Source organism: Drosophila teissieri, chromosome 2R (assembly GCF_016746235.2).
Source record: "Drosophila teissieri strain GT53w chromosome 2R, Prin_Dtei_1.1, whole genome shotgun sequence".
Lineage (NCBI taxonomy): Eukaryota > Metazoa > Arthropoda > Insecta > Diptera > Drosophilidae > Drosophila > Drosophila teissieri.
The window spans coordinates 11,931,623-11,954,262 of record NC_053030.1 but is presented as its reverse complement, the minus strand read 5'-3'; the positions used below and the strand labels follow the sequence as shown (position 1 = coordinate 11,954,262).

The 22,640-nt window shown below is 45.2% G+C and overlaps 2 protein-coding genes across 2 annotated transcripts in view; one reads left to right on the top strand and one right to left on the bottom strand.

The window, feature by feature from the left end:
- Positions 1 to 22,640, top strand: part of LOC122614876 (hemicentin-1) — a 126,476-nt gene that overhangs the window by 56,738 nt on the left and 47,098 nt on the right. The window lies entirely within an intron of this gene.
- On the bottom strand, positions 14,530 to 16,159 carry LOC122614879 (parafibromin). Its single transcript, XM_043789590.1, has 2 exons — positions 15,314 to 16,159; positions 14,530 to 15,084 (listed from the first exon to the last, which is right to left on the bottom strand). Exons 1-2 carry the CDS (start codon positions 16,076 to 16,078, stop codon positions 14,743 to 14,745), a joined length of 1,107 nt encoding a protein of 368 aa, XP_043645525.1. The 5' UTR covers positions 16,079 to 16,159; the 3' UTR covers positions 14,530 to 14,742.

Below are 22,640 nucleotides of genomic sequence, written 5' to 3'. Positions count from 1 at the left end.
CCAGCCGGACAAGTTCTTCGGTTCGGAACAGTGCATCGATCAACACTTGGCTGCAGTCTGTTATTACATAATTGCGCCTAATGACATGCAACGAAATTACCTAAAATTCAATTTCCGCACTGCTAACTCTGGCCACAAGACACACACTCACTGGCACACCCACAAACACACACACTGGCACACAAAGGCCAAATCGGGATAATTACGACCCTGACAGTCCAAATGTCCAAATGTCCGAGAGTCCGACTGTCAGCCAGCCAGTCAGTCACTCGGTGAGGCGGTCAGTCGTTCGGTTTGCAGGTCCCCTGGTCACCTAATGGATATTTAATACTGAACACAGAGCACAGAGCCTGCTAAATGAGAATTATGATATTTAAATGAAATGATTAACCCGGCAAATGCACCCTGCCCTGCGTTGCACCTGCTTTGCGCCCTAATTAATCACCTGGCTTGCAGCCGTAATTAGAGCCACTTTTGATTTATGCTATTTGGGGGCAATTATTCAGAACGCTGCTTGCTGGGTGCCAAAAAACGATGCCACAAATTGAAAACTGTGTCAGAAGAACACACTGAACACTGAACAGAGAACAGAAGAGCGAGTGAAGAAGCGCCAGCAGGTCCTTGGACATTCGAAGAAAAACAGAACTTTTCCGGCGCCAGACTTTCAACCACTTTTCCGACTGCTTCTGTGTTATGTGCTCATGATTTATTATTTTACAGAATCGAAAAAAAGGGACTCCATCGCCACCATCAGCACCTCCCCAAGTCGCTTTTTTCCATTCGCCAGTTCATTTCTAATGTGCAAAATGACCCAGTGACAAATTGTGGAGCCAAGTTTGGGCGCTTTCAAATGTGTGTCATTCGGTTGGGGCTACACTCAGAAATGTGCATAAAAAGTAGATGTTATTTGAAGTTTTTTGGCTATTTTAGTACTTATACAAACAGTTTACAAGGACAGAGCACCTTAAGAAACAGGCATTTAGACTAGAAAGAATAGAAAGAACTGTTTTCTTTACACATCGCAAGTGTTCTCCTGTACTTTGACGTAATAAATTGGAGTATTTGGTCAGAGTTTCTTTAAGTGTGAGTGGAGGATGGCGTTGGCTAACCGGGAAACACCCACTCGCGGTTTTCCTTGTGGCCTGTTTAACTGGACACTTGTCGACCGGAATTTATGTGGAGCTCCTCCAAGATTTATGTTGGCAGGCGGTTGGGGCGTGGCTCTGCCAAATATCGATAAATTATTGGCACAATTCGCTGCAGTCGCTGTCTTTGCGAATAAATTAAATTATTGTTGAACCGGTGGTGCCCCCCGCGTAATGAACTTCGAAAGATACTGATTGTCTGGCTGCATTTGTAATAAACGTATCACTTTTTTGGGCCTGTTCATAAATCATTTAAACATGCCTCGTTAAAAATCAATTTCGCCGGCCGAAATCAGAAATTCATCAGTACATTTCAGAATTTTTTGTGCCCCGAACTTTTCATCGCAATTTGAATGCAAATACTTTTGACGTCATTATTGAGAGCGTTGGCGGCCATTTAATCATGCTTCGCGCAGCTCGGCACAAAAATATGCAGATGGATCCTCCCCTGAATTTTCCATTTCCCCGTCGATTGCTCCCCGGCTTTTCCTTCCGTTCGGGCTTTGCCGCAGTAATTTCTTTTGGCTTTTGAGCATGGAATGCAAATGCCAAACGAAAGTAGTTTAGAATTTTGCGGCTCGTTCGGGGGATGTTTTCTGTGGTTTCTCAGGCTCCAGGATTCGGGATTCAGGATCCAGGAGTCAGGAGTCAGGATTCAGGACTCACAATTCGACCGACATGATATTAAAATTCAATATGTTAATGAGGATGGTCGCCAGGTGCTGGGTGTTTCCCTTTCCTTTCCCGAAGGTCAGACAAAAAGTTTGTTAAGCTGTCCGGGGATATTTAAATTTGTTTCTGCCATTCGATTGCTGGAATATTAAGTGAATGATTCTGGGGATTATATACATAAGTCCGTTTCTCATTCCTGCATACGAATTCTCTGCCTGCAAATGCTGGAATTTATACATAATTTGCGGTAATCAAATTTATTCCAAATTCCATTATTTGACATTTTATTCTCCTTCAATTTGGTTCATTTTTTCGCTGACACATCTGCACATCTGCAAATCAATTCCTGACAGCTAATTGCCATTTCCAGTTCATTTGCGTCTAATGCGCCTAATTAACAAGCAACACAAATTAAAACGTGACCAGCCACCAGCCAGTGTCCAATCAGAAACAATAATCGCATTCAAGTCGTGTAATCGAGTTATGAATAAGTTCGCAGTGCTGAATTGCAAAAAGTTTATGTTTAAATAAAAGCGCAATCGCACAAAAAAAAACGTTATAATAGAAACTATAACAATAGTACAGCTTCAGACATCGTGAACAGAGAAAAAATGCGGTGCACTTGCCATTTATTTATTGTCTGCCTTTATTAACATAAAACAAATAGCACAGCGATAGGGCAAAAACGAAGTAAACCATTTGTCAGGGCACTAAAAAACGGACACTAAACAAAAAATAGCAGACAACAAAATCGACAATGCGAATCGAACGAGATCGAACAAAATCGAACGAATCGAGGCGGCGGCGGTGGTAAAAAGTGCAATCGCTTTGAAATGCCTTTTGCCAGGGTCGGGCGGAAATGGCCTTTGGCGGAAATCCGTTTAATTTGCAAAATGCCAACAATGCCAGCGCAATAAATGTGACAAAAGCAGACTCAAAGCTGCCGAGAACCACAAAAAGTTGTGAAATCAGCAGAAGCAGAGTTGGCAAACACCAGCCGTGCCACCAGTGGCATGCCACCCATTAAAGCGTTCCACGGCATTTAGAATGCATGTATAAATCATCAAATTTCCACTTTTTAGCCATGTTTGCCATGTCAACAGGCAGTTGGCAATAAAATATTATTACCGCGGAAGCGGATGGAATTCTCTATTCTTTGTGTCGTTTCCAGTGTGTTGTTTTGCCAGCAAACAACCTTGTTAGAGTGCGATTTTTCGCTCGGCATATCACTTAATCACCATTCAATTTCAAACTGCAAATCAGTCGATTTCAGTCTCTAGTAGTGTAAAAAAAGCACCGAAACTAAACTATTTATACATTTACAATACACTTTAGACACCATCTTGAAGACAGTTGTATGTATTAAAGTTAAAGTTACTGAATTCTCGCCTTTTGCGGATCGATGAGGAAGTCAACGAACGCTCCTCGACCATTTTGCAGCCATAAATAAAAAATCACTGCACTGGTCAACCCATTGCCTTTGGTTTTTGCAAGCTGTCGGCCCTTTTTTAATGCTGGACACCACAGCAGCAGGTGGAGGCGGCGCCAGACACGCCCCCACACTGAGAGAAACAGCAAGTAGCTGTGGGGGGGAACGTAGCACGTAGCCAGACAAAGACTATGTTGTGCGTCTTGTTTAATTTGTGGGCTCACACCGAAAGGGAATGCATATGCATCTGCATCTGAATGCATAATAATACTTTATTCGAGGTTCCCCCACTTATGCTGCATTTTCCCGCTTTTTTCGCGGGTGCGACAGTCGTCGTGTGGCGACATTTCGTGTTGTGTCTGCCGCGTTGTTATGCCAGTGATTGTTCGCTGCTTTTATTGTTATATAAATAAGCTATAAATTTCGCTGGCAAGGCAGTGCACACAGCACTGGGCCCAGACAGAGATATTTATAGAAAATGTTCATATTTTTTAAGGCCGCACTGCAGCGCACTGACAGCGGCGGACACGTGTATTTGCATTGGCAAATTGAAGCTGTTCGTGAGTTACGGTTTTAAATATTCGTTACTCGTTAATTTAACCAGACACTTGCGTTTCAGCCCCGAAGCATTCCTAATTCGATTATTATTATCCTGATTCGACTGCAATAAACGCAGTCCGTTTAAGCCAGAAGGACATCCCCGCAGCGCTGAGTTTGGCAAACGACCCAAATACTCAAAGCTGCGCTCTAAGCCCGGAAAATCCCGCACATTAAATGTGCTGGCGTTTCACGGCGGGCTGTGCAACTCAATTAAATGCTTAATGCCAAAGGACCTTTCCCCTTTCCCCCCTAACCCTAATCCCGAGTGCAGAGAGCATTGTATCTCTTTGTGGCGCCGGCAAAGGACACCCTCAGTCGAGCATCCCCCGTGCATTGCCTAAGCAACACGTGGCACATCCCCCTCCTTCTGCCACCGAGAACGGCGCTAATAAAGGTAATTTCACCCGTCTACCCGGCAACTTTTCAATGTCAACGGGCTGACAAGTTGGGCGGCTGCAATTTGCATGACAAGGCGACGGGTTTGGATGGCTCCAGGATGCTTCCATTTGTTGGCTTTGACAGCTTTCTAATTGCATGTGTGCACTCATCGAACGCTGAATGCTGAGTGCTGCCAAAAGAATTTAAAGTGCCGGAACACGTGTCGCATATCCTGGATTTTACATGTGTCCTGCGATTAATAAATCTGCACTCATAAATGCCAAAGTGTGTGTGCTCGCATAAATCCTCATTACGCACTGTGCAAACTAATTAAATTCCATTTCTGGTTTTTAATTTAATTTTTACTGTTTCATCTGCTCTCCCGCCTTGCCTTTTATTTAATTGTGGTCAGGTGATTTTTAATAGGCCAGTAATTTTGGGCGCATTACTTAATGTAAATCAGCCCAGTGGCATCAACAATAACCCCGTGCATCAGAAGTAAATCCCATTGCGGAAATCCTGTTTAGAAGGCAATGATAGTTGGCAAACTAGCTAAACACATAAAGTGAGTGAGAACTAAATACAGAGTTGACAAACCAGCTGAAAATGAGGTATTTCGTAGTCGATGCTTTGCATTTGGGCACTATAGTTGCTTTATGGTTTTGCAATATGCAAATAATAAATTTGCTCAACCTTTTTTCCGACCAGCTTTGTTGTTCCATGTTAATTTGCTGCCGTTGTGTGTGCGCACAGTTTTTTCCCCGGAATTGAAATATATGACAACCTCTTTTTGTGCAAATTTATCCCTTTTTTTCCATTTCTCACTCCGCTTGCTCCACTGGCGAGCAACCGCAGCTTTATTGCATAAATGTGGCAATTTAATTAATATGCTTAATGAGTTGCAATTAAACACACAGCGCACAAGAAAACATTGGCATTTAAAATGAGGCTGAGCTGGCCAAAGCAAACAAAGAAAATTAGCAAAAATGTGTAGCAAATTAAGAGTGTAAACAAATAAAGTGGAATATCGAGAATTAAATCAGATCGAAGTGGGCGGGAGGGGCACGCGTGGTTGTTAATTAAATCAAAGTGCGTTTAAATAGCCCCGAGGCGAATAAATATATTTAATTCGCCATTCTTTCTCACAGGCGAGTCAATTGAAAGCGGCACATCATCTGCACGAATTCATCTTTCCGATGCAATTTCATTTCCATACCAACTACCAATTCCTACAAACCTATCTTCCTGTTGTGGCAGCCTTGTTTTCCACCATTTTTTCGCCGGATTTTCGCATTGTGGGTAGGCAGAGAAGTTGCGTAAGTCTCCACCGGCCAACTTTGCATTTGGCAATCAAAAAAATTGATTAGAACCGAAATGGCAATCGCTGGCGGCTCAGTGCAAGGCTCGCCAGGATTTCCTCTCACCCACTGTGTGCATGTGTGTGGTCACTGGATGCTGGACACTGGCTATTGGCCACTGGATGCTGGAGATGGGTGCAGTCAATTGGCAAAATGGCAGGCTCGCCGGCAAAGAAAAAATTGGCCTGGGAAAACAAACTCAAACTCAGACTCGAACCGAACCGAACCGAAAATCTGAACCCGCTTCGGTTGCGAAGCAGAAGCAAAACTATGCAACTGAGTTGTCCTGCCAGACCGAAAACTATTTTTTGGGGATTTATTTTGAGGGCTATGCTGGGCAGTACTGTGCTGGGCACATCATCAATATGAAAGGGGGGACATGCATAATCGGGCGGATGGCCGCCAGTGGGATGCATTTATGCGCCGCGCGGCTCGGGTAGGAAATCCCGTCCAGACAGGAATTTCCAAATTCCATGGTGGGATTTGGGGCACCCACCGAGTGGTGGGGAGGGAAGGGGCAGTGGGATTGGCAGTAGGATGCAGCAGTCACGTTGTTTTGCTGTTTTCGGTTCGTTGGCGGCCGGCAAAGATAATAGAGCACAGCGAGAAGTGTTCGGTGGTCAGTGCGACAAAGCCATCCAGGAAAGATAATAAACTCGCTGCTTTTGGGCATGGCCAAGTACATACATATGTATCCATATATCCATGGCCAAATAGCCGCAAATCAAATTAAATCAAAGCATAATCCTCGAGCTGACCAGCCACTTCAAGTGGCAAACGACCAACATTTGTCCTCATAAAGCCCCTTCCTTCCTTCCTTGAGCTCATTAAATCCGGCGGCAATCCCACCAAAACGCAAACCCCAAGGATCTCCAGCTCCGGCGGTGTACGTGACTATTAATTAGAGCAGTAAATATTATGTCTGTTCATGTGCGATTACATGTAGATGAGGATGGCCCGGGTGTCCTGGCCGCGTATCCTGCTGCCCAGAAGTGGGCGTACTCCTGCCGAGTGGGCGGATGTACTCCGCTGTTTCTGCCGGTATTATGATAATTCGTTGTGGGCAGGCGACTTCGAAATGGTATTTATTCCAAGTCAAGACAAACAGTGCGTACTCACTTACTTATTAATGTACATACTCGCATGTATAGGCATGTGTGCCACTTCGATTTCGAGCTGTGGTGACCTTTAAGCCTTCGCAAAACATATTTGCTTTGTTTTCGACCGGATCCAACTTGTTGTTTCATCAAAAACATTGAACAAATATATGCAAGAAAAGCTATAGGTTAGGGAAATGTTACATTTGAGGCTTAAGATAGTGATTAAAGTCTTCATTTACATCAGTACTTCCAAGAAGTGACTTTGCCATTTTTAAGGTTCCATAACTTGTATTCAAATGCCATTTGATGTAGTGCAAGGAACATAGCCAAAGTTCTTAAAAAGTTAACCGATACCTTAAGAAATTAAAGCAGTGCTCTTGCAGTTTGCAAAGTGGAATTTCCATCGTATTTCTTATGTCTGCCTTTCGGGTCTGATTGCATTAATTAAACGCAACACACACAGTTCCAAAGAATTGTGCAAACTCACAATCGCAGAGTGATGGGGGAATCCCCGCCCTTTGCGTCAAAGATTTCTTAGAGTTCACAAAAAGTTAGCTACAACTTAACATGCCAAGATTTGACTACCAGAAACTTTTGTCATACCACACACACACGCACACACACACACACGTCAGAAAGAAGAGCAGTGGGGAAAGTTGTAATCTCGCAACTTTTAGTTGTTACCCGCCCAACCAAAATCCCCCCTTTCAACTGCCTCAATGGGCACTGAGTAGGCGGAATTTCGGTTAATTATAAATACATTTATGTCGCCTCGGGGCCGCACAAAAGCATGAGTATCCAATATCGATCAGGAAGTTCCATGGCCGCTGGCAGGGACTGGGAGCTTCGGGCCAGCTAATGCTGACAAACTGCAGCTTTGGCACGAAATTGTTGCAGAAATTTATTATTGGCTTAACCACGACTTCGGTTGGGGGGGATGCGGGGGGAAGCAGCGAAGACGCGGGCTGGGAAATGCTGAGTGCACTCTGGTGCTGAAAAGCGTGAGTTATGCGCCCACTTCAACCCACTCCAGCCCACTCCACCCACTTGCCATCCACTCCTCGCTCTCTCTATTGACCTGGCCAAGAGCTGCTGTGGGCAGGTGGGTTGCATCATCTCCATCTACGTGACTGGGAAATTTCTATGGCGAGTCTGCTCCCATTACGCCGAGCTAGAAAAGGATAAGGTTATCCCAGCGGGGCATCTAGTCTAGCTGCGACTAGATACCTCCAAAAGATACTTTACGACACAAAGCCGGGGAATTATCGTGCTGCCAACCGAAGGCACAAATGCCAACTGATGGAGCTGGACTGGCAGAAAAATTGTGAGCTGTCGAAATTATAACTTGGGGCTCACAGCTGCAGATGGGAAGTCATAAATTGACCCTCGTGCTGCATAAGCAGTAAAAATGGTTTTCTCTTTAGCTGTTTATTAAAGCATTGTGTATCGCATTTAGTTAATAGTATTATTGAAATGTTGCTGCGGTTCTTAGATGCAAAACTCTTTACAAAACTTGAGATAAATAATATTTACTTTTGATACCAGCATTTCAGTGCGTCTGTCTCTTCGCTATAATTGTTCATTTCCTTCCGACCACTTGGCGCTATGCTTTATCTCTGCGTACCTCGCAAAAATTGTAATTTCGGACAACAACAACACTTTTTAATTAAAAAAACAATTAATAACCGGCGAATGCGGCAAATGCGAGAAGGCAACAGTGGCAATTAGCAAATTTCAGCACGGCACACACGCTGGCATTTGTTAATAAAAGTGGTGTCGTCCTGGCTGCAAAAATTGTTGGTGGCAAGTTGGCTGCCGACGCCACTTTAGCCAGTGACTTGTCCAATTACTATAACAACAGCGGGGTGAAATGAGGAAAATGGACGGGCGGCATGGGGGAAGTGTGGCATTCAAATGGCATGCCGCAGGACATTCGCACTCACACTCACACACGGACTCACACACATGCAGGTTGTGGGGCGAGCGGAAGAGCCAGCTCAAAGTTTTTTCATATCCTGGGAAAATTATTATGCGCTTTTGTGAAATAGTCGAAGCTGGCGGCCAAAAGCAAATGTTTGTACTGCTGCTGCAGTTTTCGTCCAGGAGACAGGACACACACACACAACACACACACACATGGAGGCGAGCACACACACATGCAGAGGATTCGACAGTTGGCATCCTCGACTGCGATGGTCGAAAACTTTTGTCAAATTAGTTTTTTCCTTTTTCCCTGCGCTTTTGTGTGGCTACAACAGCTTGTGGACAACGATGTCAGCGTTAGTTTTAATCATTATCTGTCTCTGGGCCGAGGTTTTTACATTCGTTTTGGCCAAGGAAATGCGAGGAGCATTAGAAAAATATATATATGCATAATCGTCTGCTATTTGGCAAATGAATTCTGTTGCGCTTAACTTAATTGCGGTTTCAAATAGCCGGCATTAGATGGGTTATTACTGCGCCGAATTATCAGCAAATTATCTTTAAATTCGGATAAACAGCTAATTTTAATGTTTATTAAATCTGTTTATAGATTATTTGTCAGAATTTAAAGTAATGCTAAGTAATCCATTTCTTCTCACTTAACTTTTCGCTATTTCTAATTGTTACTTCCCCTTTCCTTTTTGCAGGTAAGTTCAACCCTTTTGGAAATGTGAATGGAATCTGTGAGTAAATTGAATGGCTCTGTTTCCACTGATTTGCGGGACGTTGCTTAAAGTGTAAGGGACGAGCGAAGGAAAACCCGTTTCCTTGTTGGGCAGAACTTTATCATTTTTCAAAATGCATTTAATTTCATTCCATTTTGTCGCATTTCACTTTTGGGCGCCGTGTCTCTTTCGCTCTTTGACAAATCAGACGGAGGCAAAGTTATAAAACTTCATTTGTAAAAGTGCTACGTCATGCCGGGACTGTCTGGCGGGGGGCGGAGTAGGTGTGGGTGGGGGAGTGGGAGTGGGCGTGGCCCGGGTCCGTGTGAAGAGTGAAGGGCACGAGTTAGACAAGTCATCAAATAAATCCCTTTTAGGTATAAAGTTCTTTGCTTTACTTTACTTTTGCCAGCCACCCGCTCGCCTTTCCACCCACAACCCACCACCCACTCGCTTTCCACCACCCACTGGCTTTTCCTTCTTGTGTCTCTGTGGAAATTTTTTCATGCTCGAACTGTTTGAGCGGAGAATTTAGCAAGTTTTTGCGTTGTTTAACAAACGCCAAGGACAATGACAGCCGATTGAGTCCGAGGAAAAGTGGAGCGGCAGGAAATGGAAGTTGCAATGGAAGCGCCGCGCTTTTCCGACTCTCCATTGATTAGTGGGCAAACAGTGCAATGGAAATTGCTGGATAATCATATCATGTCCGCCCTCTTTGCCTATTTGAGCTTGTCATCAATCAGGGCATTATGGCCAATTGAGCAAACATTGTGAATTTGTCATGGTTAAAGATCGTTTAACTGCGATGACATCTAATTGCCATTCACTTTCTCGACCATTCTGGCATATCCTGCTTTCGGTGGCTTTCCTGTCAATTTCCATTTGAGCGGATATTTGTCGAACAAACTCGATTGATTTTCCAAGCTCTCCGCTTTTCCTTCCCTTACCTTCCCCTCTCTTTGCTTCCCCTTTGCTTTTTTATCCCCTTCACGGCTCATGAGCCACAAAATGCATTTCTAGCAATTTCCTTGTTTGGCCCATTTTTATGGCGCATGTTGCATACTTTACGGCACCACTGTATGTGCCCCACTCCGCCCACCTCATCTGCTTAGTTTCTCATCCAGACTCAGCCTTGACTCGAGTTTTTCAGGAAATCATTGCAACCAAAGGCGGATATATCCCTGCCCCGTCCTCTTTTCCCCTGAAATACATATATATCTAGAGTTGCATGTATATACATATATATGTATATACGTGTATGTATGGGCTATATCCCCTGTCCGCACTCTCTTCGCCAGCTGTCTTCGGCACTTCAGCCGACGCTTAAGTTGCACAAAATGTAATACATTTGATTGCACTCATGTTCAAGTTCTGTGGCCAAAGTGGCTGCCAGAGAGCTGGAGCTGGAGCTGGAGAAGGAGCTGGAGATGGAGCCTCAAAGGAGGAGGAAAAAAGTGCAGGGATCCATGGCGATGTGCTCCACTTTTCACCCATTTCCTCGGCACGATGCCTTCCATCAGGTGGCCGGATTCACGGTCTCCCTTTGCATCGCCACACTCGTAAGTGAATACGGATGCCGTTCGTGGGTGTGGGAGCCTGAAAATGCTACAAATTGATAGATCCGCTGGCACATTGGCAACAGCAGCCAGTAGCAGCCAATTGCCAACTATCTGTTTATTAGACCAAACATGGGCAAAGGCCTGGCTAAGTGCATTATGTGCGCACGAGATGGATGAGCTCTGCGGCTGATTCACATTTAAAGCTTAAAGTACTCGCTTTACCCACTGTGGGTATATATCAGCTAGGGATTTGCTTCTGGCTGGCAAGAAGAAATAGTATTTTAATATTTACTGTCCTTCGGTATTTCCTCATGAGCTTGAATAAATATATAATAATCTTCGGTACTGGTTACGTCCTTGAATCCTTCGAGCTGAGCTCTTTAAGCCCGAGTACATTTGATGGGCTTTTGCGACCACCACACACCCCTTTCATTAATACCGATTTGCTGTGAGTGGCCCTATGCATCATTCACAATTAAATCTGATTAGAGAGTTGGCGGGTCCATCAGGTTCAATCAAAACTGGCATGCCTAGTGGACCATTTACAGTGGGACAATGTCGGCGTGCTGGGCTAAATGGCAAAACTGACTGCCTGTCGCCGTTTTCCGTTTTCCGCCCCTCAATAGCCGGGGTTACCCCATTCCAGTGCCATGGCTAATAGCCTTTAACTGATGGCGGCCAGTTCCACCATTAGGCCGGGAAAAGCCAGGAGATGGGGAAGTGTATGGGGAAGTGGCAGGGGATGAGGATGGGAAAACTTCTGTCGCTGGAAAACGGCAGTCGGTGCGACGACATGGACATCCGCTCAGGTTGAGGCATCGACATGCTAATAGCTTTGAACTTTTCGCAAATTGCAGGCACTGCACCCACCCACCGCCTTTTTGCCACTGGTATTGCCGCTTTGCCGTGTTGCAGTGGCAAGTGCAACTGCATTTGCGTCGGACTGTTAATTACCGTTATTGAACTTGTTTGATTGGCACAAGTTGGAAAGTTGGGCGCACCAAGGCAAACGCTGACCGCCGTTGAGCAGCCACGTTTACCCATGGAAATCGGATTTCCCGCCCGGATGTATGTTTGCATGGGTGTGTCTGGGTGTGTGGGTGGTGCCACTGCCAGTGCCAATAGGAAAGTGCCCCACCTGCCACATGCAATGCAAATAAAGGCAACGTGCCAGCCAGCCACTTGGATAATATTTCCTGCAATTAACAAGCTTTTACCTTTTTCCTTTGCCGATAATATGATATTCCTTTCTCTCACATATACTCCCGCAGCAGTATCTCATTTCATTAAAGGATAAATACATTTATTTGTATTCGCACAACATATCCAGGAAATATTTACGCCCAACCGGTCAACCTTGCATTGAGGTTACATTTTTGGAATTCCTTTCAAGGGAATTCCAGGCTTGCATATTAATTCTAAATCAGATTTCTATTCCTGCAACTTGTGTCTGTGCTTATTCAACTTCATTTGTATACTGCCAAAAAAGAGGAGCAAAACAAAGTGCGGCGGAACCGGAAATGCATTCAACGCCGCCTTTGAATTGACAGGCAATGGCCAACACAAAGGCAGAACTGGGCAAAACAAGATGGCGGACATCGTCCTTGTTGTCCTTGTCATCGCTGCGCTTTTCCCACTGTCATCGCCATGTGGACATGTGTGATTGTGCGATTGTGCGACTGTGTGCCAGTGGCAGTGCGATTGCCTCGTTGTTTTCGTTGATTTTCCCACTTGGCTTCGCCTGCCATATGGCTAACGCGTTTGGGGCATGGCTTTCTGGCATCCCGCTCCTTCCTCGGCTTCTTCGGATGCTAAAGTTGACTTTTTACTGATTTGAACTGCGAAACTTTCGCCATAGTTTAGTAGTGCTGGTTGTTGTTCTTTTCCACAGCCATCGAGGGATTTATGGGCGCTCAAAGTGCTTCTCGGTTCTCAGCTCCCAACTCTCAACTCTCGAATCTCGAATCTCGCTTGGGTGTGAAGTAAAAACTTTGTCCTTCCCTAAGTAGGAGAATTTATATATGAATAAAGGTGTGTGTATACACACGTATCCATATCTATATCTATATATACGTGGCACATGAGTGGGCGAGCGGACACTTGAACATAAACTTGTACGAGTCAGTGTGTAATCAGTTGTAAGCCAACTGTAAGCCAACAGCAGATGATATCGATTCAATTTTCCGTTCTTTCGGGGAGTGAATCTTGTTAAGTGGTCAATTCATTAATATTGGCTTCAGCTTGTTGACTGCGAACTGCAAAAAATGTGTGCTTAATCCCGAAAAATAGCGCTGGAAGAGGATTTATATCAGTTGGGAATGCAAAGTAAGGCAACTATCAACTGGGGCTAAGTTATGTCCCATTCGTTGGAGGGAAATTGAGAAGAAGACTTGGTGGCTTTGTCGAATGGCAATCGCAATTCTGTTCTGAGAATGCAAATTTCGCCGATTTATTGCCAACCCATTTGGCTAATTTATAGTCCTTTCATTAGTTGTACGCCCACTTCAGCACACAGATGCGTTTAATATAGGGCAGTTTTTATCTTAAGAGATATCCTTAAATGCAAGACTTCGCAATCTAGAGCAATCTCGATGATGTAATCCAAAATGTTATCGTTTGAATCAACCTTGCGTCAAGCTCGTGTGGAAAACTCACTTTTCGCAAACGTAGGTTTAATACATTTTGCTGGCACGAACTCAATTTCTTTTGCACATTGCTTTTTTCGCTTTCACTTTGCTTCAATTTATAAAATTGAATATTGGTGGCGAAACTCGATTTGTCCACACATGGCCACGCCCACAGGAGGCAGGACGATTGGTAGTGGCAAGGACGAAAAGGACCTGCCGCTTTCTTGGCTGCGTTGCGTAAGTTGGTACATAATCTGCAGCTACTTACACAGAAACTTGCAGTGGGATGAAGCAACCAATTTATATTGTTCTGTAAGCTCACAGACTTATTTTCCTTTTTATTTATTTCCATTTGGGGCAGTGGCAAAGTCCTGGATTATTGGATTACTTTGGCACTTAGCCGAATTATTCTTCAGGCTTTTAAATATATGTGTATCTATGTGGGTTTCTAAGGAAATCTATCGAACTTAGTGAAACTAAATTTATTGTTTTATAAGTGATTTCAAAATCCAATCGCTTTCTTTATCCGCTGTTAAAACGCTTAGTGCATTTGCCTGAAATGCCTGCCAATTGCTTCATCTCCCACCTCACGCCCACATTCAAATGCCGTGGCACTTAGTTTACTTCATTACACACACATGTGCGTGCAGCCGTGTGTGTGTGTGTGTGTTGGTGGTGCATAAAAATTGTCATTTTCCCAGCGATTTTTATGGCGCCCCATGCTCGAACGCCACCCCATTTTTCTGTTTTCGCCATCATCACTCCGAATGCCGCTGACAGCTTTACGTTTTGTGGGACGCACAGTGCCTTACATAAGTACAGCCCCACACACGCACACAACTGCTCCTTTGTGTGTCATTTAGCTTTTGTCTCACGCGTGCCAAGTTTCCCCGCTCCCGCCCCCGGCCCGCTGCCAACCGAATTTTCCTCATTTTCCGACTTGTTTGTGCTCTTAATTTTCTTGCCAAGTTTGCAGTTTTCGCAACGTTTTTATATGATTTTTATACAAACGTGATATATTTCTCTGATGCGCCCGTTCACTTTTTATTAACGCAGCATCGCCCCAACTGTGTGTGTGTGTGTGTGTTGTGGGTCTTTGTCCTTCGTCCTTTGTTCTGGCTTATTCAATTTCACTTATTGATTTCCCCGCTTATCTGGCATCTATGTACTATATGAGTACGATGTGTGCGCCAGGGGGAAAGAAAGTAAGGACGAAAGCAAGCACCCTACTTCTGGCTGATGAACGCAAACTGACGGGCACGGACGGCCATGTGGTGGTCCAGATGGTTCCAGAACTCCATCATGAGGCCGCAGTCCGAGTGCCGCTCGTTGGGCGAGAGGGCCAGGGGGTGGAGCTGCAGGTTGCACAGCTCCTTGCACACCGGCGTATCCTTGAAGTGCAGATGGAAGGCGCACACCTGGTGGAAGATGGCGGCGGGGTCGGCGCCCTGCGGCCAGCCCTTGAACTGCCAGTGGGGTCCCATGGCGAACACCGCGGCCACGCGCTCCCACTCGCCGGGGTTCAGGCGGGTCACGTTGTCGATGACCCGGTAGCTCACCAGCTCGCCCTGAAATTTGCATTTCATAAAGGTAATTAATCCAGCGACCAGGCATGCACTTATTAGAAATTCCCACGAACCACGACCCATGCCAGGCATATAAAGCGAACAATAACTATAAGCGAAGCACTCACCAGGAAAAATTCCTCATTCTCCACCGCAACAGTGGATTAAATACTACATTTTTATATGTTCAAATTGAAAGCTACCATCTGACTAAAAAGTTAGCATTACCCACCTGAAATCGATGCTCGATTATGACCTCCTCCAGATGATGGCCATGTGGCATCAGGCGGCGGGCCTGTTTCAGGGGCACGTAGCGCATCTCCTGCAGCAGCTGCTTGGCATTGTACAGGGTGACCAGGCTGGTCAGAGCAGCCGGCACCACAATGATGGGCATCCGGGAGTGAGGATTCGAGGGGCGACGCCCACTGATGGCCCCCTTGGCACTTTGATGGCTGCGGGCACTCAAAGATCGGGTCCTCTTCAGCTGCCTGCGATTTGGACTGGCGCGCAAAGTCGTGGCCCTTTCCAAGTGGCTGCCCTGCGGATTGATGCCGAACTCCTGCTGCTCCTTGAGGAATCTCTCCTGGCCATAGCGATTGTACTTGGACCTCTCCCTGGGCGGCTCTGATCTGGTCTCCAGCTGAGTCGGCACCACAGCCGCTTTCCTTGCGACTACCGGGGTAGACTCCTTCGGCGTGGAGTGCATGCAACGGCTCTTGGAATCGTACACCAGGTGCAGGTACTCCTGAGCAGCCGTCATCTCCTTCTCGCCCAGCAGCTGCTCCTCGAAGACGCGGTACGGCCGCTCGCGCTGCATGGCCCGCCGGCACAGGTCCGCCTGCACGTCGTTCACCTGGCGGTCAGTCTCCCGCTGCAGCGCCCTCCTCTGCCTGCCGGCCACATCCACGCTCTGCTTCATGGCCAGTCGCTTGGCCTTGATGATGGCTATGGCCTCCACCGTCATGGTCTGGCTAAGGGTCTTCAGAATGGGATCCATTTTGGAATCTTTTTGGTACTTAAATTGCAACTTGCCAAATTATTATATGTTTCTATCGATACAAACTGTGAATGCGACAACAGCTAGTGTCACACCTGATTCGATAGCTTGATTAGGAGTGCAAAGCAAACTCTTTTCGATTGACAAAAGCACTTTATTTTCTTCTCTTTTAAGTTAATATATAAAATTTATCAATCGATTGATATGAGTCGATAACATAAACAGAACTTATATGAATTCAAATTGCCAAATCGCATACTGTTGAAAATAATTTTAATTTCCACATTTTCCATTTATTGGAACTTGCGAGCTTTCACTCCACAACTCGGGTTTTCTTGGCTCACCTCCTTTGTTGGCACATAAAAAACTCATAAATATTCAAACTTTCTCGCAGCCCTCGTTTACTTTTTGTCAAAGCCATTATTTATTTTTATTACATTGCCTTGGTCAGTGGTTCGTCCGCCGCCGCCCTTCGTTTCGATGGTTTTTATTTTTTCGCCCCGAGTTGTTTTTATTTGTAAGCTATTTTTATTTGACAAAGTTCCACCCACACCCACGGGTGAAAGGATGGCAAAAGAAATTGTCCCCGGCTTTATGTTATTGACTTTAATAACATTTTAGCTGCAAGGCATGAAAATATTTTTATAAATTTTGTTTCTGTTTTCCTCCGCTCGGCTGTTTCTTGCATTTTTTCCCAGCTTCGCTTTGTTTTGCCGCCGAAGCCTGAAATTGATTTCTGCACTGGGCGGCGTTCCCGCTTATGTTCCCATCATAATTTATGCATCCATCGAGTCAGGCAGTCAGTCTTCCAGCCATACTGCTATCCAGCTAGCCTCAAAAGCTATTAGCTGGCTGCATTCCCCAGTTATCGCGGCTATATACGTGCATATACATATGTATGTAGCCCGAAGGGGAAGCCCGTAATTGCTAAAGCGAAATTTCATTACCAAAAACGAAAACGAGCGGGTGGCATTGTAGACGGGTTTCGTTTCGCGTGTGATAAATACCGTAAAAGGTCGCCGCCATAGCCATCGCCATCGCCATCGCAGCCTGGGAAATGAAATTTTCATCCAGACTCTTGTGGCAGCCATTTTGTCGCTGGCGTTGCACTAGAAAATGTCTGAATGTCGGATTGGCGGCTGCGGCAGTGGCAGTGGCAGCGGCGGTGGCATCGTTGTCGCCATTTTTGTTTATGGCCGCATTTGTCACGGCAAATTGTATTGCCAACTGGCAACGGGCAACTGGCGGGCCTTGCCTTGCCTTTTCCCGGGCATATTTACCATTTTTCCGGTGCTCCTACGGCGGCATTAAGAATGCGGCATAAAAAACGCGATGAACCGAAGGGCTCACCTTACGTCTACGGCCTTTTGGCGTGTTAATTCAACCGGCGGGAATGGAAAGGATGATCTGATTGCTCATTCGGCTCAGCACTAATTAAGTTTATGGCATTATGGCGACCAAAAAACGTTGTGGCATGAACGGCATTTGGACGACAGACACATTTTTCGGATTTATATTTCATGCGAGTGAGAGCGATGCCTTAAAAAAAGCCCGATTCAGGGCCATGATGAGCAGAAAAACCGAAAACAATGCGGGAAATTGAAATTGAAAAGAATGGCTTACTGACATAGATATGGAATGCCCCTTTTGGCTTTTCCATTCACGATTCTTTTTGCAACGAGTCAGCGGAGCGAACACGAGATGCGAGTGCATAACTTCAAATTTAATCAGAGAAGAATGCGACCACGCATAGCCATGCTGGCCGCGGGGAAATGGAATCATCTGCAATCGCTGGCCAGCGATTTGCACCCAACTGCATGGAATCGCATCAAAGCAAGGAAAAGCCAGCAGCCGGCAACAGGAAAAATGGGAAATGGGAAAAGCTTGTGCTCGCCCGCCTTCGGCGATCGTTCCGACCAACTGGCAACTAATTTCGCCTCAGTGACAAGACAAGGCCATCAAAAATTCCCCTCCCAAGCGAACCGTGGCCAATTATTGTTTGCGGCTCCCTCGTTTTATTACGTAGCCGCAGCGTTGGCCCGTTTACGGCACACGACCCTCGGCGGACGCTCGTCGGCTGGGAAGGGAGAGGGGAAAGGGAGGGGAAAAACAATTTTGTCAGCTTATAAACAGTAAAAATAAAACGCCGGACTAACCAAATACGAGGACCAACGGTATAACTATAAAGCGCCATTGAGACACGCACACATGCCAGCGCACACACACACCAGACACCCAGGCTCACATGCATTTAGTGAATACACAGGGCGAAACAATCTCTCTTTAAATCGACATACCAAAAGTCTTAAGTCTTTCGATTCTTTTTGCTATCCTAAATTGGCTTTCTGTCTCTTTTCTAATCCAACGATAATCGGTGCTCTGACTTTTACTTTCATTATTATTACATTTCAATGGGATCTTACATAACAAGTGTTTGTGTAAATAGCTGATATAGATGTGCCTATATTATTTCTCCCCGTGCACACATGTTTGCTTGGCTTCCTTTCAAGGCTGACACTTTATTACCTTCCTTGGCGAATTATTTCCATTATGTTTTCGCATTCGGAGCAGATTCATGTGCGCCGGGCAGGCCAATTTAATGGAAATGAGATTGGCTTCGGCTGAAGGTGCAATGAAGCCGTTGGAGGTTGGAAGTTGGAGAATGGAAACACGGCCGTTAAGTGGGCAAATAGTGTCGTCCTGCTGATCAATTTCAGTGACCCCCTTTCGTCCTTTGTCAGCACAAGGACCCCGAGTTCCGATCAAGTTGTTTCCCAGGGCGCATCTCGACCACGTTGGGATGCCTTCAAATGTGAGTGACAGGCTATATGAACTGGAGGTCTGTTTGTGCGCCTGATTGTGCTGAGGTTCACACACATACCTCATATATGTGCCACCGAGGCACAGAGTCCGCCAACCTTTTCAAAGTGCTACAGAAAAAAGAGGAAAAATAGAAACGGAATAGGAGCTCGACTGCTGCAGCCGCAGTTGCAATCTGTATCTAGTTTCTAGTATCTTTCCGTTGGCATTGCCGGCGTGTCCACTTGGATGTCTCTCCATCATGTTTGCACATTTTGATGGCTGTTTGATGTGCAACAGTTGCACTTCAAGTGGCCAGTTGCCAGTTGCTAGTTGCAAGTTGCTGCCTGTCATCTCGCTTTGCGAAAGCGAAATATCAAGCATTCGCCATGTGGTCCGACTCTTGGCACTTCCGCCCGCAGGGGCCACTTGGCCAGAGAGAACCGAGAAACTTTTTATTCAATTTGATTTTCTTCAACTGCAAGCAGCTGTTGCAACTTCCCCACAAAATTGAATCCGAGAACGGATGCCAGCACACGAAATTAAGCGGAAACTCTGAAATTTATTTTGCCATGGGTTATGACAGAACACGAGCACTTATATCGATTGTCTAAAGCGCTGGAATATCATCTCACAAGCTTTAATCAGTTGACTTTGCGATTCAAGTGGGCCACACGTGTATTCATTCTTCTCATTCCCAGCGACTTTTCCATTAAGCCAGAGCTGCGCTGAGTCCTTCCTTTTAACAGGACTTGTTCAGGCAATCAGCGAGTCAACCTTGACGAGCAGCTGCAACTCTGCGCACTCAGAGAAAATGCTCTATTCCGTTTTTAAAATAAGTAGTTCATATTAATCGTTTAGGTTATTGTAAACTCTCACTACCCAAGTGAAATTGGTATCCCAAAAGACTAATGCTTTTCAGATAAACATCCATAACTTTCGTAGTTATAAGTTGGTTTTTCCTGCGAGTGTCCTTGCGTCTCACAGCTTAGCATGACATTTGCAGGCTGGCAGGAAGTGCACTTCAAACGGAAATTGCGACACACATATTGCCAGCTTCCTTTGACTCGACTCGACTCGTCTCGCTTCGCTCTTTAACAATATGCGCACGTATGCTAATGCCGATGTATCTCTCGCTTCCCCTAAATTACCGTAATTTATTACGCAAAGTGGGCGGTCTTTTTTCCTCTTCAAATGCATTTCAATTGCCAAGTGTGTCAAAAGTTTCAACGCTTTTCGGGCTCTTACCAGCTCACCTGCCACCTGTTCTTCAGCTCAGACTGTCTGTCTGTCTGTCTGACTGTCTGTCTGTCTGCGCTCCTGGCCAAAAGCTCATCACATTTGCCACTTAGTCAGCTCGTCAGCTTTTGTTGCAGCTCCTGCCGCCCCATACACTGGAAAAAACAGCGCACACTTTGCACAAGGAATAATGAAGTAGTGCTAGTCTTCAAAAATATCTGCATCTCATTCCATCTCATAGTACATTGGAAATTGGAAAGAAATGATTTTTATATTGAGATTTATTTATAGATTTAAAGATTACTCACTGTTTTGTAGTGCATCTCACGTGCAGCTTGGTGTAAAATATTTTAGAGGGTTATACGGTGTGTGCAGCAACTGTAAACTGCAAAATGCTACTAATTGTTTTGCCGCCAATTACGTGCACAAGTGTGTGTGGCAGCGTGCAGCTGTGTGCGTTTGTCTGTCGTTTGATGTATGCGCTCTGTTTATTAAAATTTATTTTGTCGAGCACCTACTTTTCGGTGCTACTCGGCTCCAGCAGCACTCACCTTGCCGGTAATTTGTGCATTTTCGCATAGCATTTAGCACAATTTTCCGCATTTTGCGGCTTCGAGTGACAGAGCGAGGAATGCAGCGACATGCTACAGCTTTTTGTTTTCAAATAGATAGGCAAGAATGAAAGTAAACGTTAGAATTTATTTCATGAAATCAATGAATTCCTAACATTATAAATAAAACAAACCAATAATAGCGAGCTCAAAACGGCGATATTTTATTTATTAAATCACATAAATGCCCCTTAAACACCTCGAACAATAAACCATCAAGTTAGCCGCTGGCCATGTAGGCTGACCTCGTTCCCGGGCCACAGAGGCATACCCTCAATACCCTCAGTACCCACAGCACACCCAAAAGCCAATGCACTGAGGCGTTAAGCAGGAAGGCGTTTCCACCTCTCATGGCACAACGCGCATACGCACCGTGGTGCGGCGGTGTGTGGGAGGTGTGTGTGCGTAAGTGAAGGCAAACAAACATAAAAGCAAACAATAAATGGAAAAAATAAACCGTGCACCCGGCTTTTTTGTGAAAATAAATGATTATTTAATATTTATTTTCATGTTGCTTGAGGAAGGTGAAAGGTGGACGATGGGCGGTGGACGGTGGCCAACGGCTGCATCATTTTTCATGCCACTTCAAGTGAGTCTAAGTGCCTCGCCGGGCCCGGCCATTAATGCTAGCTGATTGGTCAGTAGAGAACTAACCATTCGAGCCAAGGAAGCGCCAGACAAAATACCCACACACACACACATGTATGTAAAGTAGAGTTGGCTATCGATAGCTATCAACGTGCCCACTAAGGGATAGCATTACGATAGTTTTTAAGGAAGAAACATCTCTAGCGTCGAGAAAATATAGCGAGTGCAAGGCATACGAAGAGCAGAAAATTACCATAAGATCGTAAAAAGTTAGAGTCCAGTTGGCAAGTTGAAAGTAGTCGTCGAGGGATCAAGTCCGAGCATATAAGTTGGTGTGTCGGAGTGTCAAGTCGTCGAGTCGTTGAGTCTTCAAGTTGCAGCCATCGCCAGCAGAGCCGAGGAGGCGCCATCTCAGTTAATTGTCATCCCGCAAGCTTTTGTTACACATCCAGCATAATTCTATTAATAAACTGGCTTTAATGCCTTACATTTGGGGGCTCGTCCCGGTCTAAAGCCTTACATTTGAGGCCCGATCCGGTCAAATCAGTTGGATACATAAGCTATTTGCAATCCGTGGTGAAATTCAAAGCGTCAGTACGTCATCAGAAGAGAGCGTGTACTTAAGCATGAGCGACGACGAGCGAGAGCAAGAGAGAACGCATGCTTTAACACGATCGCAAACGCGCAACGGAAGGGAAGTTGGAAAAGGAGAAAATCAAAAGAAAAACAGAAGTGAACTGGAAATACAAACTCAGGAAGAGATGAATAACGAGAGTCTTCAACAAATAATTCAGCTTCTAACGCTGAAAATTCAAGCAGACGAAGCCACTGACAGGGAGCGGAATAGAACCACAATTTCAGCTGAAAATTTTGCGAATGTGGTTCCGGACTATGACGGAGAGACTATTCCTGTGGAGAAGTGGTTCAATAACTTTGAGCAAAATGCCGAGGCATATGGCCTGAGCGAACAACAGAAATACGTACAAGCACGTGGAAAGATTTCAAAGTTGGCAAAACTGTTCTTGGATTCGGAAGTTGTTAATACGTTTGAGCAGCTGAAAAACGTATTAATAGGAGAGTTTAGGCGTACAATGAGAAGTGCCGATTTACATGCCCAACTGGGAGATCGAAAGAAAAAGAAAGATGAGAGCTTCCAAGAGTATATTTTGATAATGAAAAATATAGCAGCACAAGGAACGATTGATGAAGAGTCTCTTATTGGATACATTGTGGACGGGTTAGATATACCAAGTGAATTCAAATTTAACCTGTACAGCTGTAAAGAGTTTCACGAACTGAAAGAGAAATTCGAGATATATCAACGC